This window comes from Oncorhynchus masou, chromosome 14 (genome assembly GCF_036934945.1).
Source record: "Oncorhynchus masou masou isolate Uvic2021 chromosome 14, UVic_Omas_1.1, whole genome shotgun sequence".
NCBI classification, from domain to species: domain Eukaryota; kingdom Metazoa; phylum Chordata; class Actinopteri; order Salmoniformes; family Salmonidae; genus Oncorhynchus; species Oncorhynchus masou.
The window spans coordinates 504,888-531,827 of record NC_088225.1 but is presented as its reverse complement, the minus strand read 5'-3'; the positions used below and the strand labels follow the sequence as shown (position 1 = coordinate 531,827).

At 40.5% G+C, this 26,940-nt stretch overlaps 1 protein-coding gene across 4 annotated transcripts; it reads right to left on the bottom strand.

Annotated features, from left to right (window-relative positions):
- Positions 1 to 454: 454 nt before the first annotated feature.
- Positions 455 to 24,948, bottom strand: LOC135553915 (syntaxin-binding protein 2-like). 4 transcript variants are annotated; one of them, XM_064985850.1, is made up of 18 exons: positions 24,860 to 24,948; positions 20,957 to 21,006; positions 20,736 to 20,817; positions 20,283 to 20,359; positions 20,078 to 20,153; positions 19,772 to 19,875; positions 19,437 to 19,585; positions 17,474 to 17,558; positions 16,190 to 16,320; positions 15,780 to 15,887; positions 15,425 to 15,548; positions 11,724 to 11,804; positions 10,625 to 10,775; positions 9,810 to 9,916; positions 9,564 to 9,662; positions 5,751 to 5,836; positions 3,057 to 3,214; positions 455 to 1,322 (listed from the first exon to the last, which is right to left on the bottom strand). In XM_064985850.1, the coding sequence occupies exons 1-18, from the start codon at positions 24,894 to 24,896 to the stop codon at positions 1,243 to 1,245; spliced, it is 1,785 nt and encodes a 594-aa protein (XP_064841922.1). In that variant the 5' UTR covers positions 24,897 to 24,948; the 3' UTR covers positions 455 to 1,242. The 4 variants fall into 4 exon arrangements, with proteins under 4 accessions (XP_064841922.1, XP_064841921.1, XP_064841925.1 ...); XM_064985849.1 differs by having other exon boundaries at positions 3,057 to 3,217; positions 24,860 to 24,947; XM_064985853.1 differs by having other exon boundaries at positions 10,625 to 10,766; positions 24,860 to 24,947.
- Between the last annotated feature and the right edge of the window lie 1,992 nt (positions 24,949 to 26,940).

The following is a 26,940-nucleotide window of genomic DNA, read 5'->3' as shown; positions in this document are numbered from 1 at the left end:
GGTGTTTATGAAGACCTCATGAATGCTCAAAGCCTTTACACATTAAAACAATTGGGACAAATATTTGCTATTCAGACTGAGACATAATGCAGTATTAAGAGGTGAGGTTAAGCATGCATAAGCAATTAAGATCAGTGCCATGAGGTCTCTAATTCTAAACAGGCTTATGGTCAATGTCAATTACATTAAACAAATACCTTCAGCATCGATTGTGAAAGCCATAGAAATGGAAATTAGAATCCATGTATGCAATAAATATAGGGACAGTTTCCTGGACACATTATGCCTAGTCCTGGGCTAAAAATAATCTCAACCAAAAGTGTTTTTCCAGGCTTAATCTGCACCCAGACTAGTACTGTTTTTTTCTCCTAGCTTCAAAACCAGGGATTCTATAAGCATTCTCATGGCAGCTAGAACATATGACATTTCAATAAGACACAATGTACAAAACGAGTAAAATGTATGCATATTGTTTATTCATAATTGACTAAAAGACAAAGGCCCAAACATGAAAGTGCATGTTACTACACTACAGTAGTAAAGACATTTAGACATACGAAAACAAATGTAACTTGGGAGAGGCACAAATATTTAATGGTCCCAACACAAAAGTTGCATCTCAATAGTCTAGAGGCCACTGCTCCTTATGTCCTTTAGTTCATCTGCACTAACAGGACAAAAGGAGAAGAAGCCACTTTAGACTTGAGATGCAACCCATATTTGTAACTCAATTACAGTTGAAGACAGAGACAGATTAAAATGATCCTCATAATATAAGGACTGTTTTAATTTAATATTCAGAGCAAAAAATGTCCATCACAGCATTACATTAATACGTATGTACATAATTTATTTTACTTCAATCGTAATTAAAGAAATTCAATAAAAGATTGAGAATCAAAAGATACTCTCCCTTTAATGACTACATCTTAAACCGGCACTTTGTTTTACAGTTAGACGAGTACACAAGCGTCTCATAATGAGCAGACCAGGGTTCAAATAGTATTTGTTCTCTTTCAAATACTTTAACTGTGCTTAATTGAACTTGTCTAACCCAAAAGAACCACTGGAACAGTCCGAAAAGTGCAAACTGCAAATCCCACTGATCTGGCACTCCCAGCAGGCTTAATCGAAACACTCAACATATTTGAAAGAAAACAAGCACAATTTGAATCCAGGTTTGTGTTCAGATCCATTCTCTCTGCAGACTCAGAACAGCTCCCTTCCAGGCCGAGGACATATCTAGCTTTCAGGAGTTGGATCCAGGTCCAGCTTCTTCAGATCATTTAGGAAGCTGGTGGGTGTGACAATGTGAGACGAACCTATAGAGAGAAGGGGAACAGACAACACAGAAACATTAACACTATAGTAGTACTTTTCTGGAACCCAAAAGACGCTTACATTCGTTGTGAAGATTCACGACAAAAATGTATGGAGAGAGAGAGACTTGGCGGTGCATTTACCAGACATAAAAAACATGCATGCTGGGGAATATACAGTGCCTTCAGAAAGTATTGACTTTTCCCACATTTTGTTGGGTTACAGCCTCAATTTCGACATGTTTTGTTACTATCCTACACACAATATCCCATGTCAAAGTGAAATTGTCTTAAAAAAAATGTTTACAAATTTAAAATATTTAAGCTGAAATGTCTTGAGTAAATAAGTATTTAACCCTTTTGCTATTGAAAGCCTAAATAGGTTCAGGAATAAAAATGTGCTTAACAAGTCACATAATAAGTTGCATGGACTCACTGTGTGCAATAATAGTGTTCATCATGATTTTTGAAGGACTACCTCATCTCTGTACCCCACACATACAGATAATTGTAAGGTACCGCAGTTGAGCAGTGAATTTCAAACAGATTCAACCACAACAACCAGAGGTGCCTCACAAAGAGACAACCAATGCCTCACAAAGAAAGGCACCTATTGGGAGACGGGTAAAAAAAAAAAAAATTAAAAGCAGACATCCCTTTGAGTGTGGTGAAGTTATTAAATTACACTTTGGATGGCGTATCAATACACCCGGTCACTACAAAGATACAGGCGTCATTCCTAACTCAGTTGCCGAAGAGGAAGGAAACCGCTCAGGAATTTCACCATGAGGCGAATGGTGACATTAAAACAGTTAGAGTTTAATGGCTGTGATAGGATAAAATTGAGGATGGATCAACAACATTGTGTACTGATTAAAAATAAACACAACATGCAACAATTTCAAAGATTTTACGGAGATACAGTTCATATAAGGAAATCAGTCAATTGACTTAAATTAATTAGGCTCTATTCTATGGATTTCACATGAATGGTTTGGGCACAGCCATGGGTGGGCCTGGGAAGGCATAGACACATCCACTTGGGAATTTTTTTTGTGCCCGACCTGGTTCAGTCTGCTTCAACTTGACAGCAGGACAATAACCTAAAACACAAGGCCAAATCTACACTGGAGTTGCTTACCAAGAAGACAATGAATGTTCCTGAGTGGCCGAGTTACAGTTTTGACTTAAATCTACAGCAAGACCTGAAAAATGGTTGTCTAGCCATGATCAACAAACAATTTGACAGAGCTTGAAGAATTTTGAAAAGAATAAACATACAAAATGCACAATCCAGGTGTGGAAAGCTCTTAGAGACTTACCCAGAGGTGTAAGGTGCTTCTACAAAGTATTGACTCAGGGGTGTAAATACTTAAGTAAATTAGATATATTTCTATACATTTCATTTTCAATACATTTGCAAAAATGTCTGAAAACATGTTTCCACCTTCTCATTATTATTGTATTGTGTCTAGAGAAGAAGAAAAAAACAGCCTGAATTGAAAATGGATTACATGTAACCCAACAACATGTGGAATAAGTCAAGGAGTATGAATACTTTCTGAAGGCACTGTAGGAACTTTTAGCGCCACCAGCAGGGGAATTCCAAACGAGGGTACATGGTGTGTCATCATTGTAAATAAAATAAAAAAATTAAACTGCCTTGCCTGGTTAAAGAAAATGTTAAATAAAATAAAGTGTACACTTAAGGTTCAGTCCAACTATTGTGTTCCTTACCAATCAGGACCTCCCATTTTCCATCGGTGGCTCGAGTGACCTCGTAGGCGGAGCGCATCTCGGAGTGGGACACACCTCCGATCATGAAGATGATGAGCCGAGGGCCGGAACGATACTCCGTTGGAGACTTGTTCTTGTGCCATTGTCCAAACCGAGCACTGCTGCAGTATGATATAAATGTACACATAGTAAAACATATAGATACCTAATTATGTACAGATTATCTGTGCCAGCAAAATAAAATAACACATGTAGACTACCATTCAAAAGTTGAGTCACTTCGGCATTTTTGTCCATCAAAATAAATTTTATGTTATCAGAAATACAGAGTAGACATTGTTATTGTTGCAAATGACTATTGTAGCTGGAAACGGCAGATTTTTTTTATGGAATATCTACAAAGGTGTACAGAGGTCCATTATCAACAACCATCACTCCTGTGTTCCAATGACACGTTGTGTTAGCTAATCCAAGTGTATCATTTTAAAAAGGCGAATTGATCATTAGAAAACCCTTTTGCAATTACAGTTGAAGTCAGAAGTTTACATACACCTTAGCCAAATACATTTTTCACAATTCCTGACATTTAATCCTCGTAAAAATCCCGTTTTAGGCCAATTAGGATCACCACTTTATTTTACGAATGTGAAATGTCAAAATAACAGTAGGGAGAATGATTTATTTCAGCTTTCATTTCTTTCATCACATTCCCAGTGGGTCAGAAGTTTACATACACTCAATTAGTATTTGGTTGCATTGCCTTAAAATTGTTTAACTTGGGTCAAACATTTCGGGTAGCCTTCCACAAGCTTCCCACAATAAGTTGGGTGAATTTCAGCCCATTCCTTCTGACAGAGCTGGTGTTACTGAGTCAGGTTTGTAGGCCTCCTTGCTCGCACATGCTTTTTCACTTCTGCCCACAAATTTTCTATAGGATTGAGGTCAGGGCTTTGTGATGGCCACTCCAATACCTTGACTTTGTTGTCCTTAAGCCATTTTGCCACAACTTTGGAAGTATGCTTGGGGTCATTGTCCATTTGGAAGACCCATTTGCCTTGAGATGTTGCTTCAATATATCCACATCATTTTCCGTCCTCATGATTTCATCTATTTTGTGAAGTGCACCAGTCCCTCCTGCAGCAAAGCACCCCCACAACATGATGCTGCCACCCCCGTGCTTCACTATAGGGATGGTGTTCTTCGGCTTGCAAGCCTCCCGCTTTTTCATCCAAACATAACGATGGTCACGATGGCCAAACACTTCTATTTTTGTTTCTTCAGACCATTTCTCTAAAAAGTACAATCTTTGTCCCCATGAGCAGATGCAAACTGTATTCTGGCTTTTTTTAAATGGCGGTTTTGGAGCAGTGGTTTCCTTGCTGAGCGGCCTTTCAGGTTATACTTTTTTACCCGTTTCCTCCAGCATCTTCACAAGATCCTTTGCTGCTGTTCTGGGATCGATTTGCACTTTTCGCACCAAAGTATGTTCATCGAGAAGACAGAATGAGTCTCCTTCCTGAGCGGTATGACAGCAGAGTGGTCCCATGGTGTTTATACTTGCGTACTATTGTTTGTACAGATGAACGTGGAACTTTCAGGCATTTGGAAATTGCTTCCAAGGATGAACCTGACTTGTGGAGGTCTACAATTATTTTTCTGAGGTCTTGGCTGATTTCTTTTGATTTTCCAATGATGTCAAGCAAAGAGGCACTGATTTGAAGTTAGGCCTTGAAATACATCCACAGGTACTCCTCCAATTGACTCAAATGATGTCAATTAGCCTATCAGAAGCTTCTAAAGCCATGACATAATTTTCTGAAATTTTCCAAGCTGTTTAAAGGCACAGTCAACTTAGTGTATGTAAACTTCTGACCCACTGGAATTGTGATACAGTGAATTATAAGTGAAATAATCTGTCTGTAAACAATTGTTGGAACAATTACTTGTGTCATGCACAAAAGTAGATGTCCTAACCGACTTGCTAAAATGATAGTTTGTTAACAAGACATTTGTGGAGTGGTGGAAGACCGAGTTCATGGCTCCAACCTAAGTGTAGGTAAACTTCCGACTTCAACTGTATGTTAGCACAGCTGAAAACTGTTGTTCTGATTAGACTCACTTGAGTATCTGGAGCATCAGCATTTGTTGTAGAAACATCAAGGATGATCAATGAAAACAGGATGAACCTGAGCTCAATTTCAAGTCTCATAGCAAAGGGGCTGAATAGTTATGTAAATAAGGAGTCGGTTTTTAGAGATGTTTGCTTATTTATAAATAAAAAACATGTTTTTGCCTTGTCCTTTTGGGGTATTGTGTGTGTAGATTGATAACAATGTTTTGATTAATACATTTTAGAATAAGGCATTACAAACATATGGAAAAAGTCAAGGGGTCTGAATACTTTCAAAATGAACTGAACAACATGAACAAGCGATGTCAACAAACTAAAAATAAAATAACTCCTCGTATGGGGCAGGGGAGATTATTCACAGGCTGTCTAATGGCAGCTTGGATCAACTAACTTTTCACCTCTCCAGCTCACATAACGACAGCAAAGCTATATTTTCAAGATGACAAGTGAGGATAAAGTGTTAATGTATGTGACCCTTCTGTCCCTGGCTCAGCCCCACCCCTTCCATGTTGTGTGCCCCCCCTCCATGTTGTGTGCCCCCTCCCCATGGTGTATACACACACCTGACTGTCGTCTGCATGGTGTTAATGGGGGCAGGGTCAGAGATGAACGGCCACTGCTTCCTGTCCAGCTTGTCTGTTATGGCATTCTGGGAAAATAGACAGACAGGGTTGGTCAGACTTGGGCTGTGACAGTCATGGCCTTTGGATAACCTTTCAAATAGCAAAACATATAATAAAATACTTTCAATAATCTCCTTCTGACTGCATGTGCTGCCATAGAAATAGAATGAATAGAACAGGCGTCCCTATTCAAGTCAATGATGGTATAATGGGTGGACTGGCGGCCATTGCCAATGTACCGATAGAAGCAAAGCAGGGAGTGTACCCATCAATTGTTGATTCAACTCAGCTGACCTTACAAAAAACACATTCCATTGCATAAGCCACATCAGTTAACATTTTTTGAATGAACATTCTTTATTATCATGGACATATTGCCTCACAATAGTACCAGTCAGTTCTCATGTAATAAGGAATTCGACCACGCCCACAAATTGGGGAAAACCAACCTTCTTTCCTGTTATTCCCCATTGTACAGGATTTTTTTTGTTATACAGAAACAACAAAACATGCAGAAAAGCTGCTGTGTTGCTCAATGTACATGTAGCCAAGTCAAAAAGTAGGCTACACGTAGCTGTGTGTGTGGAAAACATTTCATCACAAGACATTTAACTTGTTTAGTACAGTCCGTTTGTAACTCCACTCACTACTTGTATAGTCTGTTTGTGTTGTTGGTCTTCGATAGCTTAATGTTCCAGTCGGTAGCTAGTACTCTCACTCAAGTCGCTGCTGGCTAGCTAGCATCGTCAAGACAGAAAAGGGGGATGTGGGAAGCCTTGCGTTTTTTCCTGAGTAGTGAGAACGCAAGAGAGTAGGCAATGTTGAAACGTCATTTTTAGACATGGCCTTTTCTTCAATGTATTTTTGTAATTGACGAAAACAAGGAAATTGCGGTTGAAAAATGTTTTTGATGTGAGCAACTGGGGTAACCACAGGTTGTCTTCCACACAGACGGGCAGGGTCGCGACGTTCTAATACCGACTGGGTCTATATCAGGAAGTCATTGCGAGTGTACCCATGAGTTTACTAGTCAAATTGCCAAGGTTATAGGTTCCAAGCCACTTCTATTCATTCTATTTCTGTGTGCTGCTGAATTGTGGATGGTGTTTTTGTTGCTCGTTTCAGTAAGGAGCAACAAAGTTTAATCACTTTGTTTAGAATCCACCAAAACGGACTCAACTGCACTACTGCCCGGCCATCCTGTTTTCAGTCAGCTATTCATGGATCCACCTGTATCAAAATACCCAATTCGGATCCAGAACTGTAAATAATGTCACGGGTCTTATCTTATATTATTGTCAATGTATAAGTCATTTTAACAGACTTGTCCAGAAGGACCCATACAGGTCCGAATGGTCCCGAATGGTCCGAATGCGACTTCTCAGAAATTGTATAATTGATGTTGCTTTCCACGAGAGCAGCGCCTGGAGCTTGTTGTTGGCCAAGCATAAGTCATCAAAGCGGCAATTGGCTACAGTCAGAGTCTCCGTGTCTGGCAAAAGTTGGGAGATATCTAATCAATGGAATTAAAATAACGGAATTAATTGTTAAAGGAGAACGAAAGGCTACAACGACCAAGAGGTAGGCTGCTATGTAATAATCTGAAAGGAGTTATTTGTAACTGTGTAGGACGAGAAAGTGCATGCAGCCTCAATTAGACTAGCTTCATGTTTGATGCAGTCAAGACAGGTACTATGTATATTGAACTATATCATATTGAATGATAAATAACCTAACTATGGCAGCCATTAATCTACTATAGTACAAGTCTTTCTTGGAGTCTCTCCTTCACTCACAGTTCAGACACACAGCACGGCCCCTGCTAGAGAGCCACCTCTCTTCCTCACACTTTATCAGCTCTTGTTAATGAAGCATCTTAAAAATGTACTTTTCTGCTGCTTCCTTCATTCGGATCCGACCGAGTCTGGATCCGACCAGGTCTATATGGAACGGGTCTACTTGTCCCGGGTCCGTTCGGAAAGTGTCTCTATATTGAAAAAATACAGTGCCTTGCGAAAGTATTCGGCCGCCTTGAACTTTGCGACCTTTTGCCACATTTCAGGCTTCTAACATAAAGATATAAAACTGTATTTTTTTGTGAAGAATCAACAACAAGTGGGACACAATCATGAAGTGGAACGACATTTATTGGATATTTCAAACTTTTTTAACAAATCAAAAACTGAAAAATTGGGCGTGCAAAATTATTCAGCCCCTTTACTTTCAGTGCAGCAAAACTCTCTCCAGAAGTTCAGTGAGGATCTCTGAATGATCCAATGTTGACCTAAATGACTAATGATGATAAATACAATCCACCTGTGTGTAATCAAGTCTCTGTATAAATGCACCTGCACTGTGATAGTCTCAGAGGTCCGTTAAAAGCGCAGAGAGCATCATGAAGAACAAGGAACACACCAGGCAGGTCCGAGATACTGTTGTGAAGAAGTTTAAAGCCGGATTTGGATACAAAAATATTTCCCAAGCTTTAAACATCCCAAGGAGCACTGTGCAAGCGATAATATTGAAATGGAAGGAGTATCAGACCACTGCAAATCTACCAAGACCTGGCCGTCCCTCTAAACTTTCAGCTCATACAAGGAGAAGACTGATCAGAGATGCAGCCAAGAGGCCCATGATCACTCTGGATGAACTGCAGAGATCTACAGCTGAGGTGGGAGACTCTGTCCATAGGACAACAATCAGTCGTATATTGCACAAATCTGGCCTTTATGGAAGAGTGGCAAGAAGAAAGCCATTTCTTAAAGATATCCATAAAAAGTGTCGTTTAAAGTTTGCCACAAGCCACCTGGGAGACACACCAAACATGTGGAAGAAGGTGCTCTGGTCAGATGAAACCAAAATTGAACTTTTTGGCAACAATGCAAAACGTTATGTTTGGCGTAAAAGCAACACAGCTCATCACGCTGAACACACCATCCCCACTGTCAAACATGGTGGTGGCAGCATCATGGTTTGGGCCTGCTTTTCTTCAGCAGGGACGGGGAAGATGGTTAAAATTGATGGGATGATGGATGGAGCCAAATACACGACCATTCTGGAAGAAAACCTGATGGAGTCTGCAAAAGACCTGAGACTGGGATGGAGATTTGTCTTCCAACAAGACAATGATCCAAAACATAAAGCAAAATCTACAATGGAATGGTTCAAAAATAAACATATCCAGGTGTTAGAATGGCCAAGTCAAAGTCCAGACCTGAATCCAATCGAGAATCTGTGGAAAGAACTGAAAACTGCTGTTCACAAATGCTCTCCATCCAACCTCACTGAGCTCGAGCTGTTTTGCAAGGAGGAATGGGAAAAAATGTCAGTCTCTCGATGTGCAAAACTGATAGAGACATACCCCAAGCGACTTACAGCTGTAATCACAGCAAAAGGTGGTGCTACAAAGTATTAACTTAAGGGGGCTGAATAATTTTGCACGCCCAATTTTTCAGTTTTTGATTTGTTAAAAAAGTTTGAAATATCCAATAAAAGTCGTTCCACTTCATGATCTTGTCCCACTTGTTGCTGATTCTTCACAAAAAAATACAGTTTTATATCTTTATGTTAGAAGCCTGAAATGTGGCAAAAGGTCGCAAAGTTCAAGGGGGCCGAATACTTTCGCAAGGCACTGTATATATACACATATCGGGTCCGGGTGGGAAAGCCCCAGGCCCATTTCAGAACGGGTCCAACATTTTGGACCAGTGAAGTCCTCTACCACACTGTCTGTCTATCCTTCCTCTTCCATACCTCCATCACATCTTTGATGGTGGGTGTCCATCGGGAGAGCTGGTATGTGCTCTCCTTGCTCTCTTTCTTCTCAGGCAGTGTTTTCCCAGCATTGGGAGCCTGAAACATTTCACATAATTCAAATATAAACAAGGGAAAAAAGGCTTCACTGTAAAGAGATGCAATCGTTCAATGTGTGAGAGAGAGCAACAGAGAGAGACAGTTGGACAGAGCGAGAGAGGGACAGACAGACAGAGCCCTACTGACCCCTGCGATGATGGGGCAGCCCAGGTGCTGTAGGTTGGTGATGATGTTGCGGTTTGCCTGCACGTTGGCGTGCTGGATTAACTTGGTCAGATTCTCCTCTCCAATGCCTGTGTGTGAGGAGGCCACCGTTATACAGAGTAGAGCTGGAGAATGTAATGACGACTCATCACCAAGTTAGCCTAATCACATTTACATTTACATTTAAGTCATTTAGCAGACGCTCTTATCCAGAGCGACTTACAAATTGGTGAATTCACCTTCTGACATCAGTGGAACAGCCACTTTACAATAGTGCATCTAAATCATTTAAGGGGGGGGGTGAGAAGGATTCCTTTATCCTATCCTAGGTATTCCTTGAAGAGGTGGGGTTTCAGGTGTCTCCGGAAGGTGGTGATTGACTCCGCTGTCCTGGCGTCGTGAGGGAGTTTGTTCCACCATTGGGGGGCCAGAGCAGCAAACAGTTTTGACTGGGCTGAGCGGGAACTGTACTTCCTCAGTGGTAGGGAGGCGAGCAGGCCAGAGGTGGATCAAAACTGCTTCTTTTGCTAGCCTGTTGTCATTCCACGAGGATCAATAGTAACCACATATATCCTTACAGAGACCACCATTATATACAGAGTAGAGCCAAGTGCTCAACCTAAAGATCACCATCTGCTCCTCTTTAATTTCAATAGCAGTCATGTGGAGAGTAGTAGCTGTGTCGTATCATATTAGAAACACTCATATTGCTGTACCTGCTGTGTGCATCTTGACAATGCACTGACAGAAAGCAGACACATTGGGATCATGCAGCCAGTGCCATTCTGTTGACCTACCCTTCTTCTTGTGGAAGACATAGAGTAGTATGATGCGGATCTTGTTGTAGGGGTCGATGTCGGTGTTGAGGAGTACAGGGACGATGCTCTTCATGGCATCCTTCAGGGGTTCCCCATCTACATCAGTCCCCATGGCCAGGTCCTGGGAAACATATGGGGGAAAACAATCAACAAAGAATGATGCCTTTAAATTCTCCCAAGCTACATCACTGCATTATCACTTCAGATCATAATCCCACAACCAGACCCAGATTACATCACTCCTGTCTCGTCTCAAGCCCTTTACACAACATTAGTGAAGTGGATGCCCACTAGGCCGCCAGAAAGCGTCAGACAATGTCTGAGTCTCAAATGGCACCCTATGCCCTATATAGTGCACTACTTTTGACCAGGACACACAGGGCTCTGGTCAAAAGTACGCGCTGGTCAAAAGTAGTGCACTAGTGAATAGCGTGCCATTTGGGAAGAAGCAGCCTATGAAGCTTTTATGAGACTCAGAGAGGAAAAATAGAGATGGGAACGTGGGGAGGTCAGCACCCCAGTGGAGGCTAGATGGGGTGTATGGGCGAGCATTATTATATGATACGATAGTACTACATATTAAAATATATTACACAACATCATGGTGACCTGGTCATTCATGGTTTAACCACCTAAGGCTAACAACCAGGGATTTGATTAATCAAGACATTCTTAAAAAAATACATTATATAGAAAACGGATGAAGATATCAGTTTGGGAAAATAAACATTTCAGTGTAGAACGGATGTCAGGAAAGATGGGAAAATTACAGAACACCAAACATAATTAAAATACTATAGGTCACTCTTGAAAAAGAGATGATTCATCTCAAGGGTCTTGCTGGTTAAAAGGTTGAATAAAAATAGGCTGTTTTACACTTCTGAGAATCAAAAACATGCTCCTGGGAGTACCTGCCAGGTCATTTGCATATGGTTTCATAAGAGAGGGAGGGAGCTTGACAGCACCCTATTCCCTATATAGTGTACTACTTTTGATCAGATCCCTGTGGGTCTTGGTCAAACGTAGTGCACTGTATAGAGAATAGGGTGCCATTTGGGACTTTTGTGGCAACACTGACCTGTTCCACCTCACACAGCTTGTCCACCGAGGCTTTGAATTTCTTCATGCAGGCCTCAGCCAGGTGCAGGTGAGTGGAGTACTGCAATCAAACATTACTTATTAATTAATAAAAAGTTGATGTCATCACTCCACACTATAATAATACTCCACTTTGTTGTTACAGCCTGAAATTCAAATGGATAAATTGTAGTTTCTCACCCATCTACACACACAAACACACACACACACACACACACACACACAACCCCATAATGACACAATCAAAACATGTTTTTAGAAATATTTAAATTGTGTGTGGGGGGTGAAATACAGTATCTCATTTACACAAGTATTCACACCCCTGAGTCAATACTTTGTAGAAGCACCTTTGATTATACAGCTGTGGGTCTTTCTTGGTAAGTCTCTAAGAGCTTTCCAAATCTGGATTGTGCAACATTTCCCAATTATTAATTTCAAAATTCTTCCAAGATCTGTCAAATTGGTTGCTGATCATTGCTAGACAACCATTTTCAGGTCTTGACAGATTTAAGTCTAAACTAACTCGGCACTTGGTAAGCAACTCCAGTGTAGATTTGGTTTTGTGTTTTAGGTTATTGTCCAGCTGAAAGGTAAATTAACCTCCCAGTGTCTGGTGGAGAGCAGACCAAACTAGCTTTTCCTCTAGGATTTTGCCTGTGCTTAGCTCCATTCCATTTATTTTTTAAATCGTGAAAAAATACCCAGTCCTTAAAGATTACTCTGTACAGGCTTCCTTCATTTCACTCTGTCAATTAGGTTAGTATTGTGGAGTAACTACAATGTTGTTGATCAATCCCTAATTTTCTTATATAACAGCAAATAAATTCTGTAACATGGTGAAATCCCTGAGCGGTTTCCTTCCTCTCCGGCAACTGAGTTAGGAAGGACTCCTGTATGTGTGTAGTGGCTGGGTGTGTTGATACACCATACAAAGTGTAATTAATAACCACATTCTCAAAGGGATATTCAGTGTCTGTATTATTTTTATTTTTTTTACCCATCTCCCAATAGGTGGCCCTTCTTTGCGAGGCATTTGAAAACATCCCTGGTCTTTGTGGTTGAATCTGTGTTTGAAATTTACTGCCCCACTGAGGGACCTTACAGATAATTGTGTGTAGGGTACAAAGATGAGGTAGTCATTCAAAAATCATAAACACTATTATTGCACACAGAGTGAATCCATGCAACTTGTGTAACTTAAGCAAATGTTTACTCCTGAACATATACAGTGCCTTGCGAAAGTATTCGGCCCCCTTGAACTTTGCGACCTTTTGCCACATTTCAGGCTTCAAACGTAAAGATATAAAACTGTATTTTTTTGTGAAGAATCAACAACAAGTGGGTCACAATCATGAAGTGGAACGACATTTATTTGATATTTCAAACTTTTTTAACAAATCAAAAACTGAAAAATTGGGCGTGCAAAATTATTCAGCCCCCTTAAGTTAATACTTTGTAGCGCCACCTTATGCTGCGATTACAGCTGTAAGTCGCTTGGGTTGTGTCTCTATCAGTTTTGCACATCGAGAGACTCAAATTTTTTCCCATTCCTCCTTGCAAAACAGCTCGAGCTCAGTGAGGTTGGATGGAGAGCATTTGTGAACAGCAGTTTTCAGTTCTTTCCACAGATTCTCGATTGGATTCAGGTCTGGACTTTGACTTGGCCATTCTAACACCTGGATATGTTTATTGTTGAACCATTCCATTGTAGATTTTGCTTTATGTTTTGGATCATTGTCTTGTTGGAAGACAAATCTCCGTCCCAGTCTCAGGTCTTTTGCAGACTCCATCAGGGTTTCTTCCAGAATGGTCGTGTATTTGGCTCCATCCATCTTCCCATCAATTTTAACCATCTTCCCTGTCCCTGCTGAAAAAAAGCAGGCCCAAACCATGATGCTGCCACCACCATGTTTGACAGTGGGGATGGTGTGTTCAGCGTGATGAGCTGTGTTGCTTTTACGCCTAACATAACGTTTTGCATTGTTGCCAAAAAGTTCAATTTTGGTTTCATCTGACCAGAGCACCTTCTTCCACATGTTTGGTGTGTCTCCCAGGTGGCTTGTGGCAAACTTTAAACGACACTTTTTATGGATATCTTTAAGAAATGGCTTTCTTCTTGCCACTCTTCCATAAAGGCCAGATTTGTGCAATATACGACTGATTGTTGTCCTATGGACAGAGTCTCCCACCTCAGCTGTAGATCTCTGCAGTTCATCCAGAGTGATCATGGGCCTCTTGGCTGCATCTCTGATCAGTCTTCTCCTTGTATGAGCTGAAAGTTTAGAGGGACGGCCAGGTCTTGGTAGATTTGCAGTGGTCTGATACTCCTTCCATTTCAATATTATCGCTTGCACAGTGCACCTTGGGATGTTTAAAGCTTGGGACATATTTTTGTATCCAAATCCGGCTTTAAACTTCTTCACAACAGTATCTCGGACCTGCCTGGTGTGTTCCTTGTTCTTCATGATGCTCTCTGCGCTTTTCACGGACCTCTGAGACTATCACAGTGCAGGTGCATTTATACGGAGACTTGTTTACACAAGACTTGTTTATCATCATTAGTCATTTAGGTCAACATTGGATCATTCAGAGATCCTCACTGAACTTCTGGAGAGAGTTTGCTGCACTGAAAGTAAAGGGGCTGAATAATTTTGCACGCCCAATTTTTCAGTTTTTGATTTGTTAAAAAAGTTTGACATATCCAATAAATGTCGTTCCACTTCATGATTGTGTCCCACTTGTTGTTGATTCTTCCCAAAAAAAGTTTTATATCTTTATGTTAGAAGCCTGAAATGTGGCAAAAGGTCGCAAAGTTCAAGGGGGCCGAATACTTTCGCAAGGCACTGTATTTAGGCTTGCCATAACCAAGGGGTTGAATACTCAACACAATTTTACATTATGGAGTATTGTGTGTAGGCCAGTGACAACATTTTAATTTAATCAATTTCAAATTCAGTCTGTAACAAAACAAAATGTGGAAAAAGTTAATGAGTGTGAATACTTTCTGAAGGCACAGTAGAATGAAAAAATGCTACTGGGCATATGCATTATAAAAGTGGCCTGCTACACCAGATGCGCAACGTTTGCAGAGGGTAATACGCTCCTATTCATTTAAATTAAAATCAGGCTCACACCCCTTGAGTGTAAAATTCACCGTTTTTTTATGTGCAGCTCACGCCCGAGAACAATGACTTGCCCTTTTGGGTGAGGATCATAGGCGACATTCAGAACAAGACTGATGGTAAATAAGAATTAATGAATTGACTGACTGATGTAAGAGATATTTATATCTTTAGAGTTTAGTCGGGAGATGGTAACATGTTAAATAACTTTGTGGTTCCCCAGATTAATACTTAATTGTTATATGATTCATTTAATCGCATAATAATTGAACGTGGTATGTAATCATGTTAGAAAATAACAGCCAAACACATTAATGACACAACAGTAGCTTGCACTAAGCTTTCAGCGTAGCAGGTAAATAACATTCTGTTTGCTAGTAAAGACATTGGAACATGGCCCATGTCTTTGACAAAACACCCAGGTGCTTTTCTATATGCTATTAAATGGGAATAGAACACGTGTTGACATTTAGACTGACCGTATGTGATCACTGGAGAGACATGAAAGCCAGTCTCAACCAATCAACTGATTTTTGATGGAAAGACGAGGAATACCCACCAAGCTGAGTTCCTTCTGGTACTGTGGCATCTTCTTCAACATCTGAGACAGGTCTTTGATATTGGCCTTATCAGTGGACATCCTCTTGCTCTCACAGAACACACGCAGCAGCTCCGTCACTTTCCTAGAACACGAACAATGAGCATCAACATCTGACAAAGACTATACCAGGGTTGGGTTCAATTCAGTGTTCAATTAAGAAAGCGTATTCACGATATACATTTCTATAATTCACTTCCTGAATAGAACACGAAACTTACCTCAACCAGCTCTGGATCATATCACCTCTTATTGGTCGAGGTTAGATTAGTTAAAAACACTAGTTGTATGCAATCTTAATGATTGTGTGTCTTACTTGGTGACGTCAGCTATGTGCATGTGTCTCAGCTGGATCCACAGCTCATCGTCTTCGTCCAGAAGAACCTCCTTCTCCTTAGAGTCCCCGATCCCAGTCGTCTGATATCTACAACACACAGGGATTGTATTATACAGGGATACCATATGAGAGATACATATCACAATTAGAAGGTAAATATACATTCGTACTATGTATAGCTACATTAACAATAATAATGTCGGAGAAAGGTTATACTCCTAACCTGTAAAATGACTAACTGAAATGTAAAACTAACCCTTAAACAATTCTGAAATTAAGAATCGTTTTGCATGTCAGGCATGTCTGTATAGCATTTTCCATATGTTCATCATAGGCCCTGGTCAAAAGTAGTGCACTATATTGGGAATAGGTTGCCAAACTAAGCCTACTTGTAGATGTCCTGGTTGATGTCAAGAAGGTCATAGACCATGGCCTGGAATGTCAGCTCGTGCAGAATGGGAGAGATGGGGTCAAAGCCACGATCCACAATTAATAGCTGTGACCTGGCCTTGTCAGGACCCTGAAAACGCATCAGACATTTCATGTCAGGGCAAGAAATGATACCTAGAAATGTAACTTATAGCCTCCCGGTTGGCGCAGTGGTCTAGGGCACTGCATCGCAGCGCTAGCTGGGCCACCAGAGACTCTGGGTTCGCGCCTTGTCTCGTCGCGCACCAGCGACTCCTGTGGTGGGCCGGGCGCAGTGCGCGCTAACCAAGGTAGCCAGGTGCACTGTGTTTCCTCCGACACATTGGTGCGGGCTGGCTTCCGGGTTGGATGCACGCTGTGTTACGAAGCAGTGCGGCTTGGTTGGGTTGTGTTTCGGAGGACGCATGGCTTTCGACCTTCGTCTCTCCCGAGCCCGTACGGGAGTTGTAGCGATGAGACAAGATAGTAATTACTAAAAAAAACAATTGGATACCACGAAAAGGGGGTAAAAAAAAAAAAAACATTAATTACCAGTTAACCACTTCAATGCTTTGGCAGAAAGGACATTATTTTAGGTCAAATCTATTGCCTCTAGCTCCACAATAGAATGTCAGGAATGCTTTTGGGTAACAGGTTTAACCAACAAGTCACTCAGTTAGTGCCACTATCAGACTTTACCACATTCAGAATAGCCCCCCCCCCCCCCTTAAAGTACAACCCCAATAACAACAAAATATCTATTCCTTGTGTATTCTAATACCCATTTCACACTGTCTTGCACTGGCCTGCTTATGCACCCACCACAGTGGATATTTTGTGGTGAAAAAAACATATCCAAGCCAGCATAGTACAGTTCTGCACAATAGTGTGAAAATGGTATTACTGTGCTGGTACTGAGGCACAGAGACCATGGAGAAGATAAGAGCAGAAATGATATCAAAGGAATACATGCCTTCGGAAGTCCAACGCTTAAGGAAATGCCAGCTAGGAAAGACAGAAAAGGAGAGGAAATGCAGCCGAGCAGAGAGTGTGAAAGATAACAGGAAATCAAGTCAGAAAGTAGAAGTAGCTATGAGAAACTCACAGATGCAAGACTTCCAAAATGTTTCAATAATCATATATTAATCCTAGTATCATAAAGACAAAGTGAATGGTCATTTTGAGCCAAGCAGACATGGTACTATTAGTACTGTAAAGAAGTGTTGTGTATTGCATGAGGTGGTGAGGCATTGGTGTCTCCTCACCTCTCCCATGCTGGGGTTGTCTGCTTTATGGGCATTCAGACGCTGATACACCTCCTCAGCCAGTCTAGCATTCTCGTCAGGACCGCTATGATAGACGGAGGGAGAGAAAGAAAGAGAGGGTAACTTGCAACTGAACTAGCAGAGACACTCAAGTACAGTGGCTTGTGAAAGTATTCATTCCCTTGGCATTTTTCCTATTTGGTTGCCTTACAACCTGGAATTAAAATAGATTTTTTTGGGGGGGGGGGTTGTATCATTTGATTTACACAACACGCCTACGACTTTGAAGATGCAAAATACTCATTGTTAAACAAACAAGAAATAAGACAAGAAAAAATAAAAGAAATTGAGCGTGCCTAACTATTCACCCCCCCAAAGTCAATACTTGGTAGAGCCACCTTTTGCAGCAATTACAGCTGCAAGTATCTTGGGGTATGTCTCTAAGCTTTGCACATCTCGCCACTGGGATTTTTGCCCATTCTTCAAGGCAAAACTGCTCCAGCTCCTTCAAGTTGGATGAGTTCCGCTGGTGTACAGCAATCTAAGTCACACCACAGATTCTCAATTGGATTGAGGTCTGGGCTTTGACTAGGCCATTCCAAGACATTTAAATGTTTCCCCTTAAACCACTTGAGTGTTGCTTAACAGTATGTTTAGGGTCATTTTCCTGCTGGAAGTTGAACCTCCATCCCAGTCTCAAATCTCTGGAAGACTGAAACAGGTTTCCCTCAAGAATGTCCCTGTATTTTGCGCCATCCATCATTCCTTCAATTCCTACCCGTTTCCCAGTCACTGCAGATGAAAAACATCCCACAGCATAATGCTGCTGCCACCACCATGTTTCACTATTCTCTGGGTGATTTTAGGGTGTTGGGTTTGCGCCAGACATTGCGTTTTCCTAAATTTTAGTCTCATCTGACCAGAGTACCTTCTTCCATATGTTTAGGGAGTCTCCCACCTGCCTTTAGGGAAACACCAAATATGTTTGCTTATTTTTTCATTAAGCAATGGCTTTTTTACTGCCACTCTTTCGTAAAGCCCAGCTCTGTGGAGTGTATGGCTTAAAGTGATCCTATGGACAGATACTCCAATCTCCACTGTGGAGCTTTGCATCTCCTTCAGGGCTAGCTTGGTCTCTTTGTTGCCTCTCTGATTAATGCCCTCCTTGCCTGGTCCGTGAGTTTTGGTGGGCGGCCCCCTCTTGGCACGTTTGTTATGGTGCCATATTCCATACATTTATACATCCGTGGGATGTTCAAAGTTTCAGATATTTTTTTATAACCCAACCCTGATCTGTACTTCTCCACAACGTTGTCCCTGACCTGTTTGGAGAGCTCCTTGGTCTTCATGGTGTCGCTTGCTTGGTGGTGCCCCTTGCAGATTCTGGGGCCTTTCAGAACAGTTGTATATATACACTGAGATCATGTGACACTTAAAGTCCACCTGCATGCAATCTAACTAATTGTGTGACTACTGAAGGTAATTGGTTGTACCAGATCTTATTTAGGGGCTTCATAGCAAAGGGGGTGAATACATATGCATGCACCACTTTTCGTTTTTTTATTTGTTTGAATTTGATAATGTTTTTGATTTCACCAATTTTGGCTATTTTGTGTATGTCCATTACATGAAATCTAAATAAAAATCAATTTAAATTACAGGGTGTAATGCAACAAAATAGGAAAAACGCCAAGAGGGATGAATACATTGGCAAGGCACTGTACTCAAGAGAAAAAGACATACAAAAAGACCATTGAAGACAGGCTCTCTATGCAAGACCTGTGTGATGAGCTTTGAAAAAGTGACAATTCGCGATCCAGTTGGGGTATTGCTATCTTTTTCCACTATTGGAGGACCAAAAGTATCTCAGATGAGCACCCAATTGCCACTGAAACCTCTGGTTGCACTTGCATGCCTGTATTTATCCGACATGTCTAAGTTAAGGTATGGTGTGTATAGGTACCTGCGGTAGCGGATGGCAGGGTACTCCTTCAGGGTGTCACAGAGAGTGGCGATCTGCTCTGCCAGAGTCTCCATCATTCTGTCTTTATTCCCATCTCCAACTGGACTGTAGAACAAGTGCAGGGAGCTGGGATCGTCAAGGGAAAATACCTAGAATAGTGAAGGGAGAGGAAGGGCATGAGGGAGTGAGACCGAGAGCTTACTAACTGGGCATTTTCACAGGATACTCCTTAGAGCGATCAAACTACCATAAAATGTGTATTTTTCAATGGGAGGTGGCAAGATGCGACCAGAGTTGAGTGAAGTTCAAAGAAGGTGCTGTAGATAGTTACCCACCTGGGATTCGTACGGCAGGAAAGCCACGTTGATCTCCTTCAGAGTCTTGATGACTCTGGCAACTCTGGACCTCCCAATGTCAGCAAACAGAGCATCTGGGCAATCTGCAGGATAGGTGATTGGCACAAAACCAACCGTTACTTAGAATTATTTTAAAACATTCATGCTTTTAGTCAATTTACAAGGTTCATCTCATTAAGATTTAGAATCTCCTTTCGAGACATGACCAGAATGACAAAACACTAAATTTTTTGTATCAGATGAGGGAAGAGTAGTTTTATAACACTTCAAAACAAATGGTCTTACTGTCTGTAAAGAAGATGTGTGCCGCTTTGTAGGTGAAAGCATTCTCTTTGAAGTCATTGATAAGAGCATGAACCGACTGAGAACATCCGCACACACACACAGGTGAGAGAGAAAAAGAGGAAGAGCGTGAGATGGCTTTATAGCAATACAGGATCTGGCAGTTGATGACAGTGAAAGTAGGAATGACAGGGGAAACACTTCTCACCTTCTTTGAAGGAGAGATCAGATAAATGGCCTCCAGGCTGGAGATGGGTTCCCTGCACTTGTTGATGTCCTCCACAACTGTGGGAGGAAAGGGAAGATAAGTTAGTCACTGTACATCCTAACTGAAGAACACCTCCACATACACTCACTTCCTCACACTATGACCCATACCGGGCGTTCAAGTAGTTTCTTTCAAATACCGTTTAATTGAGCCTGTCTCGAGTGCCAGATGGGAGGTGTTGGGTTTATACTTTTGGGGCTATTTATTCCATTGCACCAGACAAGGTCAGTCAAGCACAGCTTAAGTATTTGAAAGAAAACAAACACTGTTTGAACCCAGGTCTACTCTGACCCTATAGTTTAGAATGAAGCCTGGGGTGTCCCTTGATATAATAAATAGTTGTTGACAAATACAAGTAGCCAAACCCACTGGCCATCCGATCCCAACACTTACTAGTCACCCCCTCTGCCATGATATCTGACATCTTGCAGCAGGAGGACAGGATTCGCATGCTGATGTGGTCCACAATGAGCACCTGGACAAACAGAGATGGCCATTATCAATTAATATTCAATTGATCATTAGGCTATCATGAAAGACAATGTAACATAGTAAGACATTATGTATTTTGACCTGGATCTTTTCAGAGCAATGCTAAATACTTTTTACAATACCTTCCATTCTCCATCCTTCTTCACACTTTTGATAACTCCATTCAGGATTTCTTAAGAGATGAGGAAAGACAGAGAGGAAGTATGAAATATTACAGTACCAAAACTGAAATGTGTCCCAACAACTCAGTTGCATTTTAGAGTTAGAATGCATAGTGGTGTTTATTTTACCTGGGGGCAGTCAATTAAGAACAAATTCTTATTTACAATGACGGCCTGGCAAGAGGCAAAAAAAAACAAGGAAACAGACAACAGTAGTCTAGGGTCTGCAATCTTTTTTCCTGGTTCATACAGAGATCTCTTAAAGTTGACCCAATTGATCCATGTTTTTTCAGATGGCATTTGTTAGCCAGTGTCAAACAGTAACTAATTGGGTAGTAAAAGGCAAAGGAACATGAACTTACACAGGTAGTAGGTACACATTGTCTTCCTTCACATACATAGTTGATCACAAGGCAACCCACAATCAAGTTAGTGTACAAATATTTGGGTGTGTGGATTGATGATAAGCAGAGCTTCAACTGTGCATGTAGAGAACTTGCTAAGGAAGCTCAAGCTGAAAATAGGATTTTATTACCGGCATAAGGCTCGTTTTTCTTTTAAGGCCAGGAAGGAGCTGGTACGATGTACATTACTGCCGGTTTTTGATTTTAGTGATGTTATATATATATATATATATATATATATATATGCAGGCCTCAGCCACTACCCTGAGAGCACTTGATTCAGTGTATCATGCAGCCCTCAGGTTCATTACAAATCAGAAACGTCTAACACATCATTGTGCTCTCTACAGCGCTGTTGGCTGGTCGTCATTGACCTTGCGTAGGCTTAAACACTGGTAAACACTGATTTATAAGGCCATATTGGGTAAAATGCCATTTTACCTCTGTTCTTTTCTAGTCAGGTCAGTAAATAAATATCAATTACGGTCCCATTCTGATTTGCTTCTAACAGTACCAAAAATTAAAACAGGTCATGGTAGATATAGTTTTAGTTACTTAGCACCGTGGTCCTGAAATTCTCTCCTGAACATTTTAAAATGTGATGAATCTAGTTTTGTTGGTTTAAACACTTGTTCGATGTATATATCATAGAAAAGCCAGCCGTTTTTAGTCAAGATGTTTGTGTTTTTAATGTAATATGTAATTGTTGTACTGTATGTGTGTTTATAGTTTTGTTTAGTGTAGTGTTTAAGTTGTTTTGTCTGAAAAGTTGTTCCCCCTGCTGCTACTGGACCATGTCTCTTGGAAAAGAGATATTATCTCAATGAGAAAAACATGTATAAAAAGGTAAAATAAAATGAACTAGCTACACCCAACTTGACCTATTTTGTTCCAATCACAGCTTCCTAAATAAAGTCAGCAAAATGCAAGGGAACGTTGTAAAAATATGACCCAGGATGAAAACTTGGGACGCCCAAAACTTCCCACCCTCCTGACCAACGCATTCAATGCTTTCTTCAATACTCCCCACTGAGTAAACAGTTTGACCACATCATTAAAAAAAAAACACATCTCGAGCACTGATCCACAACTGGAAAAGAGGTTTAAAGGAACCCAGTCAAATGGTGGTGGGGTCTGATCTTCCACCAGTGCCACGTAGTATCTTTCTAGACAATGTGCCAAACAGTAACTATAGATGTGGCAGATGTACCCAGTGTAACTTTACAAACAAATGCACAATGTTCAATTATCCTACTGTGAAGGCCATTAAGGTTAAGGGCATCATCACGTTTGAAAAAATGTGATACACTTGATCAGGTATATGTTTGGTCTATGCAATGTAGGAACAACAAAACGAGCTTTGAAAACAAGGAAAGCAGAACACAGGAGTAATATCAGGACCCTTGACCAGAGAAAGCCTTTGGCTGCGCATATCATGGTGACTCGTCACAACATTAGCTCTTTGAGACATTGTCATCGAACATGTTGAGACTTCAGATACTGAAGTCAGATACTGATAATCTATTATTGAGAAGAGAATTGTATTGGAGTCATCGTTTGTGTACCATGTCTCCTAGAAATCTGAACCAGGAGTTTGATAACAGACCATTTCTTACATGAATGCCATTTTGATTTGTCTTGCCTTCCAGGTCATCTACTTGGTAATTTTGTAAATATATATTATTTTCTGGAACTACTACATGGACCCATCTCATTGTTATTAAATTATTAGAGATAAATTGTTTTGCATCCACCAAGCATCATGTCCGCAATGGTCATGTGAGGTGAGATATGTATATTTTGGGATTACATTTTTTTTTTAACAACAATTCAATAGAGAAATTACATGAGGGAACACAAGTATATATAGATTATATACAATGGACAATCGAGCTAGGGGGTACAATATCACATTACAATTACACAAGGACCTTAAGGGACATACATACACTTACAATTCTAACAGCTTTTTTGTTAGTAGAGTATTTAACTGTCTTAAAATACAGTTCAATTTATTTTTGAAGGGTAAGAAAATGCTTTTTTTGTTTGTAAATTTACAATTGTGTATATGAAATTTGGCCAAAAGAATAATGAAATGAATTACATAAAAATGTTTCAGCTTATTTCTATCATATGTAAAGAATCCAAGCAGTACATCTCTCCACAATAGTGTAAAATCTTCATAAATATGTTCAATTATAAATCTGATGTCTTGCCACAGTTACATGAATACAATGCCAAAAAGAATGCAACACTGTTTCTGGGTGGTCATTACAAAAGGAGCAATTTGAGTTGATATTTTCCTTAAATTCTTCATATAGTGGTTGGCAGGATAATATTTATGAATCATTTTAAAGGAAACTTCCTTAATTTTGTTAACAAGTAGGTGTGTGGCAACATTCAAACTTTTTCCAACAGTTATTATCAATAAATCCATTCCAATAAGGCATGACATAAGAAACAACATCCTGCTGAAACAAGGTTTGCATCACCAAAAGAGAAACAAATATTTCCTACTGATGAGTCATAAGGGTTAATAGAAGGTAGGCTCTGAGGGTCAGGTCGACACGTTCCTGAATAACAGAGCAACACCTGAGGGAATGGCAACTAAAACAATTGCGAAATCTTTAGGTGTTACAGGGACCTTGTAAAGTGATAAGAATTCCTCATAACAAAGTAAGAAACCCTCTGCATTTACAAGTTGGCTCACCAATAGGATATTATTTCGGAACCAATATTCTAAAAACAAAGAGGTATTTTAATACCATATATCCAGATTATTCCATATATAATATCTGTGTGTATTAAAATTATACTTATAAATTAAGGACCATGACAAGAACCTACCGATGAAAAGCAGAGTTTCACTGGAACTTTGTCAATATTATAATTGTAAAACAACATGAGGATAAGGCCACAAAAAGTAGAGAAGACATGATGAGGAATATGTATATTTGTGAGCACTTAGTGAGCACTTAGTTTGTTCGACATGACGAGGATCCGTTTCGAATCGAAACGTAGTCAATAAAGCGGTGAATTGGGAGCTTTAACCGTGTGCGGGACTTCATGTTCTTCAGTATTCTTCATTGACCCAGCACCTGTTTTAAAGCATGTGCGTATGACCACAAACTTTTATTGAGTCAGCAAAACACTCAAGTTTTAGAGCCTACTTGAAATACTACTAGTGATAAGGCATACCCTTCCCAGTCACATTTTACATTTCAATTTTAAATAGCCTTATGACCGCTAACTATCAACCATGGCCAGGCATTACTAGGAAGCAACTTGCTTGAGTGACGAAGGCTATGTATCGCTAACTAAACCAGGCAGTTTGTTTGGATGTTTTCTGTTCTTAATTTTCGTGACAACAAGCTAAAAGCTTGATGGTATAAAACATTCAATATTTATACCGCCGAACAATAGAGATTTGATAGTTATAAAATGAACACATTTGACTTACTCTCTCCGACTACCGCCTTCAGTCCACTTGGAGCCATCTTGACACTTCCGTGTTGTCGATATTTTTTCCTGCAACTTTTTAACTGACTGACATAATCACCACAACACCTAGGTCGTGTCCGCTTCGTTTATCAAAGCAAGAAACGTGTCCAAATGCACTCAAAATTAATAAGCAAAGAAGAGTTTCCAATTTGACGAAAGTGTTATTAATATTCTTCATGAGTGCATTTGCATTAAAACAATAGTAATTTACAGTAGGTCTCTGATATAGGGTAGGAGCAAAGAAAATAAGATGTTCTTGTGGCTTGGGGGCGAAACATCTTTATTTCAATATATTTATTTCATTATGATGACTTTCTCTTAACTTTCAGCATAGGAGTGAGTCCCTGTTGATCATCACTAGAAATCCAATTTAGAATCGGAATATCATTACATTAGAATCAACATATGACAATTAAAGGATCAGTTGAGATCCATCTCCAATAGGTTACCTGTTCTGTATATGAGTGACACCAAGGGTTGTGGTACCACCAATAAAGAGTGCAAGTCCAGCTTCTGTAATAGATATAAATACTAAGCATTAGCATTCTCTATTGAGTAATATGTCATGCTTTACATCCTACATAGGCTAGGATTAATCCGTGTTCTTGAAACCAGCATCAAGTTCAAAGCACCTTCCATGGGAGGAGGGAGCTCAAATACTGAGCACAAGCTCTCCAGACAGAGATTTACAACCACATCTTGGCCATCCAGCCGTGTTTTCTTGACCCGAGTCAACTGACCGGCAACTCTGACTCTCTCCTTTGCCTCCGGGTTCTGACTGGCATGGCATCCAGTCTGGATGCCCCGCTTCATCGCCAGCTGCCTTCTCAGGGTGTCCTCTGATGAATCTGAAATACATTGTTGGGTTCACTTAGTTGTCCAGCTTGTTGTCCTTGTTCACATATCCCTCTAGGAGGCAGTGTCGGGTCACATACCCAGAGCCTGAATACTCAGACAGGTTGAGGTCGACGTAACCCACCTAATACAAATAACATGGAAATTGGGGAGATATTATTACTGAAGGTGTGAGAAAAAGTGAATCCCTACTGAAAAAACAACCCGCATGCATCTATACCTTCCATGTCTGCCAATCTAAAGGGTCTGGATAAGTGTAAGCAAGCCCTTACTATGCTAAATGTTTTGCATTTGTATTTATTATGGATCCAAAGCAGCAGCTACTCTTGCTGGGGTCCAGCAAAATTAAGGCAGTTTATACAATTTTAAAAACATTACAATACATATTTCACAACACACTGTGTGCCCTCCGGTCCCTACTCCACCACTACCACATATCGACAGTACTAAATCCATGTGTATGTATAGTGCGTATGTTATTGTGTGTGTATATGTGCATGTGTCTGTGCTAATGTTTGTGTTGCTTCACAGTCCCCGCTGTTCCATAAGGTGTTTTTTAAATCAAATTTTACTGCTTGCCAGGAACCAGGAAGTGTTGAAATCTGAGGTTTGTTGGTTTTCAAGTGATTGCCTATCCAATATCCAGGGGTCAGATTGCACTTCCCTAGGCTTCCACTAGTTGTCAAACAGTCTTTAGAAAGTTGTTTCAGGCTTCTATTGTGAAAGGGGAGAGAATAAAAGCATTCGGAGTAAGTGGCTCAGCTGAAAGCCATGAGTTGCTTATCGTGCGTGGCCGTGAGCTCCGTTCCCTTTCCGTTCTAATGACAACGGAATTGTCCAGTTGGAATATTATTGAAGATTTATGATTAAAAAAAATATCCTAAAGATTGATTGAGATGTTTCTACGAACTTTAATGGAACTTTGACTTTGTCTAGACTTAGTGCCTACGCTTTGCGCATTTGGATTTGTGAACTAAACGTGCGAACAAAAAAGGAGGTATTTGGACATAGAGATGTACTTTATCGAACATGTATTGTGGAACTGGGATTCCTGGGAGTGCATTCCGATGAAGATCAAAGGTAAGTGAATATTTATAACGCTATTTCTGACTTTTGTTGACCCCACAACTTGGCAGATATCTGTATGGCTTGTTTTGGTGGGTGAGCGCTGTACTCGGATGATTG